The sequence below is a fragment of the Contarinia nasturtii genome, unplaced genomic scaffold (assembly GCF_009176525.2).
Source record: "Contarinia nasturtii isolate CC-2019 unplaced genomic scaffold, AAFC_CNas_1.1 Cnas_scaffold_2864, whole genome shotgun sequence".
Lineage (NCBI taxonomy): Eukaryota > Metazoa > Arthropoda > Insecta > Diptera > Cecidomyiidae > Contarinia > Contarinia nasturtii.
In genome coordinates, this window is record NW_022200181.1 from 201,006 (window position 1) to 216,455 (window position 15,450).

Sequence of the window (15,450 nt, forward strand, 5' to 3'; positions counted from 1 at the left end):
AACGATGAAGCTCTGGAGTTATTGTTTGCACTTTCCATTGCTCCCCGACTTGTTCAAATCGAAATGAAGCTTTTTATTGTATATTGCTGTCGCTGCTTGGCTGTGTGTCTGCCGTTTGCCATGTGCCAACGGGTACGATGGAGGTTTAAGTGTATGATGGTACTCATCGTCATCCGCATTTTTAGGCATTGAGTGGCAACATTTGTTGTTAAGGCAAAAGTGGGAAAATGTTAATGTGGTAGAATGTATATGTGCAGTCATGTATGTATACCAAAAATGCCACACAATGCACGAATCAGCTTACGAACTGAAGCTCAAAGCATTCGCAACGTATTTGAGAAGCGTTCCATTGGAAAATCGAAATGTGTGTGACTGTGGAAGAAAGACCGAACAGAGAAAAAAGGCTTTTCTTTTTTAGGTTTTTTTTTATTTGAATGCCATTCGCTGCATTTTCATGATGTTAGCTTTTTTCCCTTGCGGACAAATAGAAATTTTAGTTCGCGTGCACATTGTGGAAAATCGATTTACCGAAAGAGAAAGAAAGAAGAAGTGGAATGCGATGTGTATGCAGTGCAGCGCATTTGAAGCAGAAAAAAAAAGTTTCATCGTGATTTTTGGGTGAGGTCTGAAAAAGAAAAAAAAAACGATCTCTACTGCTGAAAACTCCCACAGAATTTCATAACACACTTGAACTTTTTCAATTCCATTCAGTTCAACCGAGGGTACTACAAGCGTTATTTTTTTATCTGAATTCGTTGTAAAAAGATTTACTCAAATTCGAGAAGATGCAGATCAATTTAAGAAAAATGTAGGTAAAATCATTGATAAAATACCATCAATTAAAGTGTACTGAACATTGGAAATGGATGCGATTGGAAATAGCAAAAATAGAATATCGAAATGGTGCAAAACAATCAAATTTTAAATCGGGGTTTCTCCATCCGCTTTCGCGTGCTAAATGCAAACCAGCGACCGGCAAAAAGGCGGCATGCACAATTTCAAATTGCAACATGAATAACTAGATAATTATACGGTGCTTGCATTCAACGTTTCATATTCAATATAAGTCAGGCAAACGTGTCGAAATGTGCATGTGTGTATATGTGTTATAGCCAACACAATGAAATATTGTTTAAGTTATCGGTGGATAATATCCGTACAGCGAATCGATTGACAATTTCATTTGCATGCCATATACTTTGTTTTCTATTGGAAATGCCAGAAGCCTGGATAAGCATTCAATTGGAATAATGTAGGCCACACTTTTATATGGGCACAAACTCTTCATGTTCGCTCGTTTATTTTATTTTGCGTTGCATTTTGCTGGGTCATCACATTCAACTAGTCATTTTCAGAATAGAAAAAAAAATGAAGAAGTAGTAGAAAAATAGAAAGAAATTGGCAAAAGCAAATCTTTTCATTGCTTTTGTACAGGTGAAGGAGCAAATGCGATAGAAATTCAATTTTGCATTAACTCATCATTAATTTCATTCGCCGTCGTGAATCAAAGAAGAAGTCATATTGTATGCGTTATTTTCTCATTTATTTTCGCAATTCCATTTTAGCTCAGTTTAAATAGTTTCTATAGAAACCTACACAAACACATTTTACGACGAGTACAATGAACTTATTGATTTATATTGAAGGAATGATTTATTTGTTCTTCGTAATAATATTTGTACGAACATATTTGCGCACAAATATAAATATGCCAACGAAAATCTCGATTGAATTAAACGGAAATTTCAAAGTCTGAAGAGAATCGTTTCTTTATTTTAGAAGCATTTATGACAGTATCATATGCGCCTTTGATTTTATTACTGTACGTGACAATTCACATTTTTCGTTCGATGAATAAATATATAAAAATTGTGTGTTTGTGTAAATTGAAACGTTTCAGGAAATTACAATTTCTTCGAATATTTGAAATTACAAATGTAGGCATAAAATACAAAAAAGGAAACCAATACAATGTGATTTTCTGAACACCATTCGTGCACATTAAAAATTGCATATTATTCAACGTGTTCAAGGTGTGCAAAGTCGAATATAAATTCCATAAAGAAGAATTTACACGCTTCACCAGAATCTATTGTAAATAAATTAATTAAATTCAAGCCGTGAGAAAGTACACTGAATAAATTGGAAAAAAATATATGCTTAAAGTCTTGAATTCGTAGGATTGAATTTAAAACACAGCTGATTGACTTTTTTCGCTCAATGCTGCATCATTAGTCGTAATTGTGTGAAATTCAAAAGGGTGTAATACCTTTGAATCAGCATTAATTCGATGAAATCCCCACTTTGACTTCGTATCCAATCTTTGTATGTACCAATTATTGCGTTGCGTATAATGTTGGAGAAGAGAAAGCTTTATTCAATGCGCGTCTTAAAGGTAAAACGATTCTTTTTCTTTCTCATTTCATTCAACACTCCCTTTCAAGAACGTAGCTGTTGGAACACTTCGACATGATATTGCGTTTGCAACGAAAAACTCTTGTCTGATCCTTTGCCAGCTTTCGGGAATACTTATTTCATTTGCATTAGCTCAGCATTTTGTATATATGTAAATAGCTTCCTGTATTTGCAGCCTTCTGTCTTCCGCAACGTCATATTTTAATCAACTTTTCATTTAATAATAATCATCTATATTTACACAAAGTAACACAATGTATGCTGACTCACTCTGTGTAATTTTTCATCATCATCATCGTCGTCATGATCGATTCTATATATATATATAACATTGTACTGTAAAACTAACAAGTATCAGGACAATTTATTATGCTAACTCACACTATGTATACAAAATTACACTGCTCAGCTATATAATATTATAAATGAAAAAAATGAAAATTGTTCGAGTTTATTCTATGCAATTTTCAACATTGACTTCTACTAATTGGAACGATATATATGATTTGATAAATTATTATCAACTGTCTATCCAAAAGCTCTCTCTCTTTTTTTTTCAATATTTACTACAATGTTGCTATATCGATTATTCTATTGGATTTTTGTATTGAACTATCTAAATTATATTTAGTTCTACATAACTCTACGTATCACAGCCTGTGTAACCTTTTGAATGTATCGAATGCCAGCGGAATTTCTTATATTAAAAATATTCGAAATGTTCTTTTCTCCACTATTCGGAGAAATCCTGTCGGAGTGTTATTATCGCAAAAGCAGATACATTTTTGTAAGCTTCTAGGTAAACGAAACATCTTTTCGTACCACCTGTCCACAAAATCGTATTTTATAGAGTTGAAGTATCTAACACTGCTTGAACCTATGCATGTTCAATCTTTGTCACACATATGTATCACGTTCTATAAAATATTGTATTTTGGAATGTTATAATATGCCCAGAATTTACCACAAAATGGACAATCCTCCGAAGCCATTCACATACAGTAGAACGAAGAAAGAGAGAGAGAGAGAGAGAGAGAGAGAGAAATAGTGCAGTTTTTTAAATTTAAACTGATGACATGAATTGTAGACTTTCGAACCACTGGAATTTATGCAAATCATGCATTTCACTGACTAAGCATGTTGACGGGCAAAATTCAATCAAAATTGAATTTCATCAACATGAATGTGGTTGATTGTTTTGTAAATCATTTAGTTTTTGCTTCTGCATGAGTGAAGGACAATTCCTATTGAAATTCATGTCCATTGCTATTCATCGATAACCGCATAAAATTCTTTGTAAAGTGTTAAATTAAATTCTAAATTGTTCAAGTCAATCGAATTCCCTTTTGGCTTTTCAAAATCAACAAAATATTTTCAGAGAGAGAGAGAGAGAGAAAGAAAAAAAACTGTTTATTCTCAAACTACTTGAATTCAAAGTTAAGCCTCAAATAACTCTATATTATGGTTAAATATGTTCTAATTTATATCTAAATTGTTCGGTTATACGGGAGAAAATGGCTATAAACAGCATTTTATTAACTGAAAATAAAATGAGAAATTAACTTAAAATTCAGCTACAAACAAAAAAGTGAGAGTAACGATTGTTGGATGAAGCAACTCTAAAAGCTGATAAACACCCAAAACAATCGCTCTGAACAAAAAATTGACAGTAAAAAGTGCTGAATCTAATTTGAAACATTTGTAATAGTACTTACGCTAATGTTATTACTACGAAATCCAGCCAATTCCACGCATCACGCAGATACGTGAACGGACACAAAATGAAACCGCGGGCCATCACTTTTACAGCTGATTCAAATGTGTAGATTCCAGTGAATATCACCCTAGACAAGTTCAAAAATAAATGATGAACAAATGCTCTTTCTCACAAAATAAATCACATTACTGTGCAAGAATCATTTTATAAGGAACACTACTTCTAAATAAAATGTTAATAATCTCTTTTGTATGCGCCGTAAAATGTTCATTAACCGTCAGGTTCATAAAGCCCTTGAACTTTTTTTTTCTACCATCAAACCAAAATGTCGATTGTTGCTCTTGAATAAGCAACGATGGTGAGTAAATTTTGTATGAAAAGAGGGTTGTGATTCAGCACAATCCTTGAGAAAATACCACTTTATTTATGTAATTAATGCTTAATAATCATAATTAACTCTATTTTAATTGCAATCAAACCGACACAATGTGAAACGCTTACTTCTTGGCTTTTATTACAATGAATTGAAATGAATGGAACCGCAAAGCTTCGGTGAAGATAAAATACTACGATACAACTGTCTCACTCGGCGAACAACAACAACAATAAATTCGGTTGTAAAAAAAACAACAACCGAAAACTCATATTGAAAACATATATTAAAGAAATGTGTATTAGAAGAAGATGTACTTACTCGGTTGATTCGACGATTGGCGACGCCGGCATTATCATTAATACACAATTTGTGAGAATTGTAAAGATGATTAAACAAGAAAAAATTGGATGCACTAAAATATAAATAGCTACACGACGAATTGGATTAAACGGGTCAAGTAACCACATTGCTTTGGTTGCGGAAAAGCGAAAAATATCCTTTCCTTTACTAACAACTACAAATGTCTGAAAAAAGAGAAACAAAACAACAAATTGTTGAATATAAATGTGAATAATAAAAAAATTGATGAATAACATATTTGCTACAATTATTGAACGCTACAAGAATGAATGCAAATGTAAATTAGATCAGACGAAATACAAATACAATAAACGTTGTATTAACCGAAGTCATCACCTCAAGGAGATTCAAAGGGATATTCAGATTATAAAAAGTCTTAGTAGTAGCTGCTAGAAATCGCATCTAGTGGCTTCTAACAGATGCCAATTGCTACTTGTCCCTTTAGCATCGCAATACATCTCTTTGTATAAGAATTCCGATCTTCAAGAAATTAAAGGTACACATTGGAAAACTGACTGATTTCATCTTCTACCAATTTTGCGAACAAATTTCACTGGCATAACATTTTACCGTGTGAGATTAGATAATTAGTCCTCTATTCTGTCGTTACTAATCAGAAAACATAAGGTAGACGTTTTTATTTCTCCCTTTCGACAAAATAAAAAAAACTTGAACTAAATTGAAGGTATAAACACGTAATCTAATGGGTGTTCAAATCTATTCATCAAATCGAAATGATAGAAAACTGTTTTTACCCCAACAATTCTTTAAACAGACAAAGACAAGTACAATTGTGATAGTTAATTGTGTTAAAAATGTGTATTTAAAAAAAACAATTGAAAAAAGTTGTTCGTCATCGACATTCGTCACTAAATGATCAAATTGAAATTCAAATGAGATAACGCAAACGAATGGCACATAAATCAATATTAGAAAAACGAAATGTCCTGATCACGATATCATAAAGTAAGTTTAAATGAGGAATGCGCGCATCTAACGTTATAAGTACTATATGGTATATACCCATAAACAAATTGGCGCAATTTGCATTTGACTTCCATTAGACGAGTATATATACTCTTTATGTGCTTTCACTTTGTATATTTTCGGCTATATGAAAGAAACAACAAAAAAATGCTTCGTCAGGCTCTCTTTATTGTTTGGAACGAGCCAAAAGTGAGCCGTGAAGAAAATAAACCGAAACAAAAGAAAAATGAAGCAGTCTCTGCATTTCAATCAATAACACTGGTAACACATACACACATTTTTCGTGACTAAATAGTACACGTTCGCACTGTATCCATAAGCGATGTAAGGGAAAAAACGAACGAACACTGGGAAAATACATTATTCAGCACATAAAGTACTGAAACATATAGCCCAGAAATCCACATATTTATTGTTCACAATGAATTCGAAGCAAAATATGTGTACTAGTCACAATTCGTCCGACAACAAATGAAGAAGAAATATAAATTCCAAATGTTAAAACAAAATGGAACCCAAAATAAAACGGCGACAACAAAACTATAAATCGCATACTCACACAATCTGCGAGAATGTCGAAACAATGCAAAATTACAGTGCAGCAGTTGGTTTGTGTGTGCTGAATTTGAGATGGAAATTTCGTTACCATTCGTAATTCGGTGTGTTTTGAATGCGAATGGAAATAGTTGTGTTTAAGAGAGATATGAATTTCCGAAGAAAAGGTTGAGAGAGTGGAGGAAGAGAGATATAGAGAGAACAAAAGAAAAAGCTTACCAGTTGATTCGAATAATAATTGTCGATATCCTCGAGAGGAGTGGAGGCCAGTTCCGCTGGAAAAGAAGACTGCAATCGAACAGGTATAGGTGCACCCTGTTCGAGTGTAGGATCCGGTTGTGGGCCTTCATCTTCATCGTCGTCATCATATCGGATCTATTGAAACGCATTCGTATCCAGAGTCCACCATGTACAGAGTGTGAAATGTTGAAAACGAACGAAACCATCATTAGAAAATTGTCAAATACAAATGTAATGTGATTTTTGCTTTAAAAAAAACGCACAAATACAATTTATCGAAATATAAAATAATAAGAAAGAAATGAGCTTTGTTGTTGTATAGTATATTAATCTATCAAGGCACAATTTTGTATCACCAATTTTCAACTTACAAACATAATACAAGATATAAGTTTAGGAGAAAGATTTTGCTTCACAAATTACAATTGAATAATGCAGAATTTATTTTTATTTGGTTTTTGTTTGGTGTAGACAGCACACAAAGCACAATACACAAAGCGGAAGCAAAACAACACAAATTACGCTTCTAAGGAGTATAAAAAACACACACAACAGCCAAAGTTTATATATTTAGTGGAAAAGTTGAAATGATAGAGATACTTATTTATAAATCAACAACATGCACAAAAGAGTACATAGATTTGACATGCAAAACGAAAAACCATGACTGTGCATTAAAAATTCCAAACCAAAAAGAAAATATTATTGATATCAAAGTATTTGATATCATAAACCATACACACATGCATTTTACATATAGATTTATATATATCTAGCTTAAATTTATTTGTACACATGGAGCTGTCCATATGTGTGGCTGAGGACCTTCAAAAAATCTAGCTATAAGTAGATCGGCGTTGACAAATTGATACCAAGCCTGGTAATGACGCAAATATACTCTTCGATAAAAGTTAACACAGCATGAGTGGCAAAAATTAATGGGCGAGAGATAAAAAAAAACTACCAAAAAACACCATGAAAATTCGTCCATAACATGACGCGCACGGTGGTTTAAAAATGAAATTCGAAAAATTCACGCCGAGTACCGAAGAATGTTCGTGAAAAGTCATTTTTATTCATTTGCTTTTTCTTTGAGAGAGAAAACACAAATTCAAATGAATTTTGTCCATGTTGATGCTTCTTCGCCAACCGCTCATTGTTGGCGACACTACTGAATATTAATAATTCTCGCCTCCACTTCTTCGTTCTATGTTCTATCCTCTTACAATCAAATAGAATAACGAATGACGAAATGTCGTCTATTATTATCAAGAAGATAAAAAACAGAGAGAAAGTGGTCTGCAAGCACATTCTATGCCAGCCCACGCCATTTTACAAATGCATTTGCTTTTCACCATGTGCCTTTTTTTGTTGCTACAAAACACAAATTGGAAAATGGCAAAAAAAATTATTCTGTAAACAGTTTGATGAGGTTTTTTTGGTTTATCGTTAAGCTTTTCTAGCCATTCACATACAAACATACAGATAGTAATCTATATTGGTGTTTGTTTAACATTGAGAATATTCGCAATTGAACGATTTTAGACTTTGTCTGCAATGAAATTTACTGTGGATGATTCCGAATCAACGAGCACAACATTTTGAATTGCATTACAAATTGGCGAACTGAATGCATTCCAAAACAGTTTTAGAACGTGTCTAATCACATAGCAAATGATGAGATGCACACCGCAGATGGACAATATTGTTCGATTTACTTTCAGTTCTTTGCATTTCCATTCGACCCCAAATACAAAACGAACAATTCAAAAATCAATGCTTTTGCATTGAAGCGATATGTAAAGCCAGCCATTTTTAGTATATAGACATTTCATTTTGTGTATTTTAGATCTGGTATCTGGATCATCACACGATATACTGATGCGAAAATGTTTTTGTTAAATTTCAAGTTCGCAAATAATGTCGTATTTCTAAACCAAACAACCATAATGTGTAAGCTCTGCTTATGATATAAACCAAAAACCTCGAGAGACAACATGATAATTTTAAAAAAGGGCAAAAAACACAGCCAAAAACTCAGATAATAAAATTGGTTAATTATGTAATTGGAACAAAGATGATAACTGTTGGATTGTGAATGAGAAAAATGACGACCAGAATTTTAGATTGGATTTAATCCAAATACTCATTTCAATATCATTCAGTTTTTGTTTTAAATTTGCATTCCGCCTCACTTTCTCTCTCCCTCTGCGATAAAAATATTCGGATTCTTAGAAATAAAAAATTGAAAATTATTTTGCGGCGAGAAGCGAATAGTCAAAAGTTATATCATTATCATTATGACTATTAAACAGTGGCTATATTCTATTTTAAACATTTTTCTCCACAAATTTTGTATCTACATATAAATTTCTGTTACAATTCAGTGTAGATAATTTTAAATAAATTAAAAATCGAGATTCTTCATTTTTTTTAAAGACCTATCCTCCGTTTGAATATGAACATCGAAGGAACATTTTGCAATCAAATTATATTTCCAGAGTTTGATGAAAATATGCATTTCAATTGCGAACTGAATCAAAAAACTTTTTTCTCTATTTTCAGTTTGATGTCTGGTGTGAAATGTAACTAATAGTTCGAAATTGAAGTAATGTGTAATATTGATATCTATAGAATGTTATGTATATGACTAGTCACCTTGAAATCTAACATGGATGGCTCAGGTTAATCAAAACTTTCAATTGAAATGTCAATATTGGCTAAAAAAACAGCCCACTCAGCTTGACTGCTGGAGTGTTTCAAAGGATTCATTGAACTAAACAGTTTTGCCGACTCTTTGGTAGTTTGGATAATATAATAATAGTTATTAATAAAATGTCGAGTGACTTTTTTCACCAATGAGGTAGTAAGTTCTGATATTTTTCTCTTGAAGGTAATTCCAAATCCGAAAAGGTAATAACACCAATCAAAAGAAATAAAAAAGTGGTTTTGTCTATTGCAAAAATTCCTGCTGGAATATTCTTCATTTCGAATATTTGAAGGGGTCCTCTTGTGAGTATCAATAAAGATGATCACAAGAAAGTAGCTTCTGCAAATGTACACACATAAATATATTTTGCCATCATAATTCCAAATACATTTTATCCTTCTTCATTATTAGACTTGTGTGCGTATATCTATTTCATTCACACAGCGTTCATATCTCGAAGTGTTTGTGTGAATTTTTTCTTTCGTTGCGTTGAATATATTTTCCGTTTTTATGGCTATTCCCGGAATCATAAATTATATTTAAAGCAAACAAATATAATAGCATTTTTTCGACACATACATATACAAAATTCAATTTCTTCCGCGTAACAGTAGCAAAGGCATATTATACATTTGTTTTATAACATCAATATCATTCATGATTGGACTTTTTTTCTGCAACTTTTTTGCCAAAGGGGTAGGCAATTTTTTTTCGGCTGAAAAATTGAGCGTTTTTTGTCACATTGAATAAAGTCATTAGGCTAAATATGACCAAAGGGATAGCAATTTAAACGATGAATTGCTCGCAGCAAACTAACAAATCGTCACTTAGAAGATGGCGTTAAAATGAATAAAACCTTTGCCGTATTCAGTTCCATTTTGTGTAGGCGTATTCATATCAAAGCCACAGGCATTACTTTGAACTTTAACATACGTAGCTAGCGATGTCTTTTTTTGGAAACGGAAAAAATTAGTTGCGAGGTGCTTCGGATCATAAATGATCTGTGTGTACGTGACACATATAACGATACCACGATTAATATTATAGTACCACTATTACTAGTAGAAGAATTCCAGTGAAGTTTAGCTTAGGCACGGAAGAAAAAAAAACGAAATAAGTGAGAAAATGTTCTGTTCTCTTTCCATGAATGTGGTGGAGGAGAACGAAAGAAAACGCAACAATTTGTGCTGAAAAGAGAAAAAGGTCACATGAAATTATGGCGACTTAAATACAAAAGCTGTTACAATTTTTCTAGCTAGTCACCAGTTTCAGGACAAATGCATCGAATGAGCAAAATGTGGATTTATGTGCGAACAAATCTTGGTTGATCGCTTTTTCTAGATGCGGCTAGTGCGTAGCACATAAACAACCACACTCACAAATACACAAATAAAATTAAGTTGTGTGCTGTACTCGCTGGTTTTTTTCCTTGCTGCTGAACCAATTTGTGATAATTGAGCCAAGTCGGCACCATGTTAGTATGCCTTTGAAAGGCACAATATTTATTTGGCACAATATTCAAGGGAAAATGGCTTATTTTATTTTCCGTTGGGTGCAGTTTTAGTTGGCGTATAAGCAAAAGGATTTTCAAGCGTTTTATTGTTAATTATTATTACGATATAAGTGGATAAATAGCTTAAGTTATTCTGGCCTCTGCATCAACACAATAAAACAATTGTATTTTTTTTTTGTTTCTCGACTGGATTTACTTCTCCGATTTCGTCGAATTGTTGAGCCGAAAAACCAACAACAACCAATTCATTGAAATTAAATTTTAATTCAATTTCGCCGCTCGTGTGCAAGAGGCATGAAGAAAATTACATTTCATTTGATGCAAAATGCAAGCACGAGAATATGATTCTGGATTTGTTGAACAGTATCAACTGAACTTTCACTAATTCTGTTGAATAAGAATTTGATTATAAAAAATTAAACCGAAGACAATCATTGTGTTGGATGGCAACAACTTTCTTGTTGTTGGTTGAATACGAAACGAATTGGTATTCACATATATTTTACAATGTGTGAAAGATACCATGGGACACAAAGAATTTTAATTCGAAAAATTTAGTTTTAGTTTGTGTATTTGTGAAACAGGTGTTGAATAGTGACAACCTATCAAAATCCCACATTCGATTAAGAAATCCAGCAAATGTAGTGTACAGTATTCTCTTGGAAGAAATGTTCGAAAAATGTCTACACTGGAAGCAACCGTTGTAAATCGTTTTTATTGCGCCCACATGAATTCCGAGAAATTGTGCAGACGAAGTGGCGGAGAAATAGAGATACAGTTAATAGAATGTGACCCATTTTCTAATAATTTGCACAATAACGCGTTTTGTATTTCAAGTATTACGAAAAGCATTAAAAACCAATGGCATTGATATCTAGGCGGATGGAGTACATTCTTTGCAATACAACAGTGACAACAAAGTATCAGCGTACAATATACATCGACATTGATACACTCAATGGGTTTATTAATTAAGCCATTTGTTGCGTGCCAGTAGCAACATCTGAGCTTTCCATTAATTTTAAAATGGTATTAATTTTTGTGTCTGTCCAAAAGTGCACCCTGAAAAGAAATCTACCTACATTACGGTCATATTTCAGTTGTCTATAATTACTCCGTTTTTTAAGCCCTAAAAACGATGCGAAACAACATGGCAATCTGTAGTTATTTTTTTTTTCTTTTTTTTTGAAAATAAAATTTTCTCACATTTTCCGTTTTTCTTTCTCTTTCTTCTCTCTTTCTATTGCACACGTTATGCCATTGTCGGTCATTGTTTAAATGAATTTTTATGAAATGGATGAGAATTTACGGCATTGTGTGGTGTTATTTTTGCTTAGATTATCGTTCACCGACTGCTTCATTATTATTAAGTCGACAATTTTTACTTTTGTGTGCTCTTTTTTTTTTCTTTTACATTTTCTCATTTACCGAAAAAGCGGCAAGCGTACGTGAGGTGTAGTCGTATGCGACGTATTATGTGAGTTTGACATGCAATTTGATTTTGTTTTCTCTTTCGCTCGATATATATATATATATTTATATTTGTCGAATGTATAGTATGCGGCTTGTGTGGTGTATGGCCAACGTCATGCACAATGTGAGCGTGGCAAAAGAGAGAACGAGCAAAAATAAATGTGTAATATATTTCCAGTTAGAACTGGTTTTCTTAGTCAATTTGATATGCGCTCCTTGTGTGTGTGTGCCTGAATGGTTAACAATGCCTGGTGTGTGCCAAGGCATGGTATGATGTGTTATAACTGCGGATTCAAACTTGAAAAAAAAAACACACAACAATATAATAATGGAAAGGCTACGAAGGAGTACGCATCGATCGATACGTATAACATACTTTCATGTGCCACACCTAATTAGTACTCTAGAGAGCTACTCATAGATGAAATAATAATAACAATAACTGTAGCAATTGTATGCAATAACATCGAACTCGGATCTTTGTGGGATTTTCCGTTGAACAGATAAAATTTTGCGCCACATATTTTTTTCTGGATCCCCTTTGAATTTACTTGTTTGTCAAGTGGTAGTATACATAATACGAGGGTCACTATTTAAGTTTTTTCAAAAACATATATAAGACAATGGGGTTTCATCGAAAATGGTTTTATTATTTTTCAAAATATACGCCATGATGATCAATACACTTTTGCATTCGCTCGAACCATTTGTCATAGCATTCATGCCATTCCGAAAGTGATATCTCCAAAACGTGTGTTTTGAACGCATCAACTGCTTCTTCGGGCGATGAAAATCGTTGACCACGCAGTTTATTCTTCACGCTCGGGAATAAAAAGAAATCGTTGGGTGCCAAATCAGGACTGTACGGCGGATGACCCATTAAATCGATCTTTTGACCGGTCAAATAATCGACTGTTTGATGAGATGTGTGAGAGCTCGCATTATCATGATGAAGAATTATTTTGCGACGGCGGTTGTTTTTTCTTATTTCACCAAACACTTCGGGCAAACAAATGGTGGTGTACCAATCAGAATTGACGGTCTTACGAGCCTCTAGTGGAACTGTTGCCACATGACCACTTATCGCGAAAAAACAGGCGACCATTTGCTTCGCAACACTTCGAGCTCGAACAACTTTTGTTGGGTTATCTTCACTTTGAAAGACCCATACAGTCGACTGCTGTTTAGTTTCGGGCTCATACGCGTAGATCCATGATTCGTCACCAGTGACGATAAAATACACGGATTTTGAAACACCACGATTGAATTTCTTGAGCATTTGTTTACACCAATCGACAGGAGCCTTTTTTTGAGCGATTGTCAAATTATGTGGTATCCAACGAGAGCAAATCTTTCTGACAGCTAAATGTTCATGTAAAATCTTAAATACGCTGGTCGCACTAATTCCCAGGGATGCCTCAATCTCGTGATATGTTACATGACGATCTTCCATTATCATATTTCTGACAGCATCGATGTTTTCTGGTACAACAACTGATTTTGGACGACCTTCGCGGAACTCGTCGATGAGCGATAGGCGACCGCGCTTGAATTCGTTGTACCAATTATAAATTGTCCGAAGACTTGGTACTTCATCGCCAAAGGCCAAATGAAGTTGATCAAAACACTGTTGTTGTGATACACCCAATCGAAAGTGGAAAAAAATAATCGCTCGAAAATGTTCACGAGTAAAATTCATTTTTTGGCTGAGACGCAATTTACATGTTACGGTAAACAATACAAATAACGATCGAATGACAAAACGTTCTGAGAACGTTTATGCTACAAAATGTTAAACTTTACGAATATGACAATGGTTTGCATCGGGCAATACTAAAACATACATATTGAAGAAACTTAAATAGTCGCCTACGTACTTCTTTTCCAACTTATCAATGCACAAATCACTTTGAATGCATGTTGCGCTTTCTTATTCCACACGATTGGTGGTTTGTTCTCGTTGATTTTGTTTGTCGCATCATAATGCAAAAATAACTAAATATATTAATGGAAAGAAAACACTTTATTCTTAGTTGCAATGATGGCTACATACACAGAGAATCCCCCGTTCGCTTTGTTTAACATTCAATATTTGCCCATTTTCAATGAATCAAATGAAATAAATATTTCGGGATAAAAGGACCTCGCAAACCGCAAAAAAACATCGTATCGATGTGATATATATACAATAAAAAAAAAGGATCAGAGACGAGCACATTACGATACAGACGAGATATCCATTGTGGATTGATTTCTCTTGATTAACATTTTATGGGGTTGATGTTTGCTGCCACCATGATACAGCTGCTGCATAAAATTGTCTTTGTTATCTCAATGTTATTGATGCACAGCCCGGGAAATCCATCAAAAATTATGGAATGAACCATTTCACAGATAAAATTGAATGACGATGAAGAAGCCACAATCAATTTTCTCGACTAAATGAGCATCGGTTTTTAACGTTCTATATTGCAAGAATATTGTCCTTGAGCGTAAGCGATGACTCTTGCCGTCGTGAGAACAATATTCTCTTAGACCATGCCTGATGATGATGATGATGATGATGATATCGCTATAAATAACCGTAAATTGGGTGTAAAATTGCATTGCAAAAAGATAGTATAGCTCATATGTATGCTATATATGAGCACCTCTAATAGATAACTTGTTACTTGTCATTATTGTGTGTATATGAAGCAAATATAATGTGAAGAGAGGAAATGCGAAACAATCGCTATGGAGTTTAATTGCAATAAAACGTTCTGTCTTTGGAAGACATTAAATTGCCCCCAAGAATTTAAACCCCAACAACACACAAGAAAATCATCAATTTTTATATGAGTATGCGATTGCTATACAACAAATTCAGTGCTGCGTTACATAGATACATGCCATGATCCGTATAAAATGCGTATGTATAGATAAGATTGTTAGAGAGTAACTATCGTTTTTCGTGTTATTATCCGTTTTCCAATGTGTTGACACTCACACATGTGCATAGTGGTGTTCTGGTATTTTTCGAATTCGTGAGAACTTCGAAGCGAAATGAAAATGAATTTCACATCAAGATAATAAAAGTTTTCTTTTTGGTCGATAGTTGGGCG

The 15,450-nt window shown here is 33.7% G+C and overlaps 1 protein-coding gene across 43 annotated transcripts in view; it reads right to left on the reverse strand.

Annotated features, from left to right (window-relative positions):
* Positions 1–15,450, reverse strand: part of LOC116349475 (sodium channel protein para) — a 74,423-nt gene that overhangs the window by 30,036 nt on the left and 28,937 nt on the right. For all 43 annotated transcript variants that reach the window (XM_031780947.1, XM_031780926.1, XM_031780921.1 and 40 more), the window contains 3 exons: positions 6,630–6,785; positions 4,827–5,032; positions 4,131–4,259 (listed from right to left, as the gene is read on the reverse strand). In XM_031780947.1, coding sequence (XP_031636807.1) covers positions 4,131–4,259; positions 4,827–5,032; positions 6,630–6,785 — 491 coding nt within the window. The remainder of the gene's footprint in view (positions 1–4,130; positions 4,260–4,826; positions 5,033–6,629; positions 6,786–15,450) is intronic.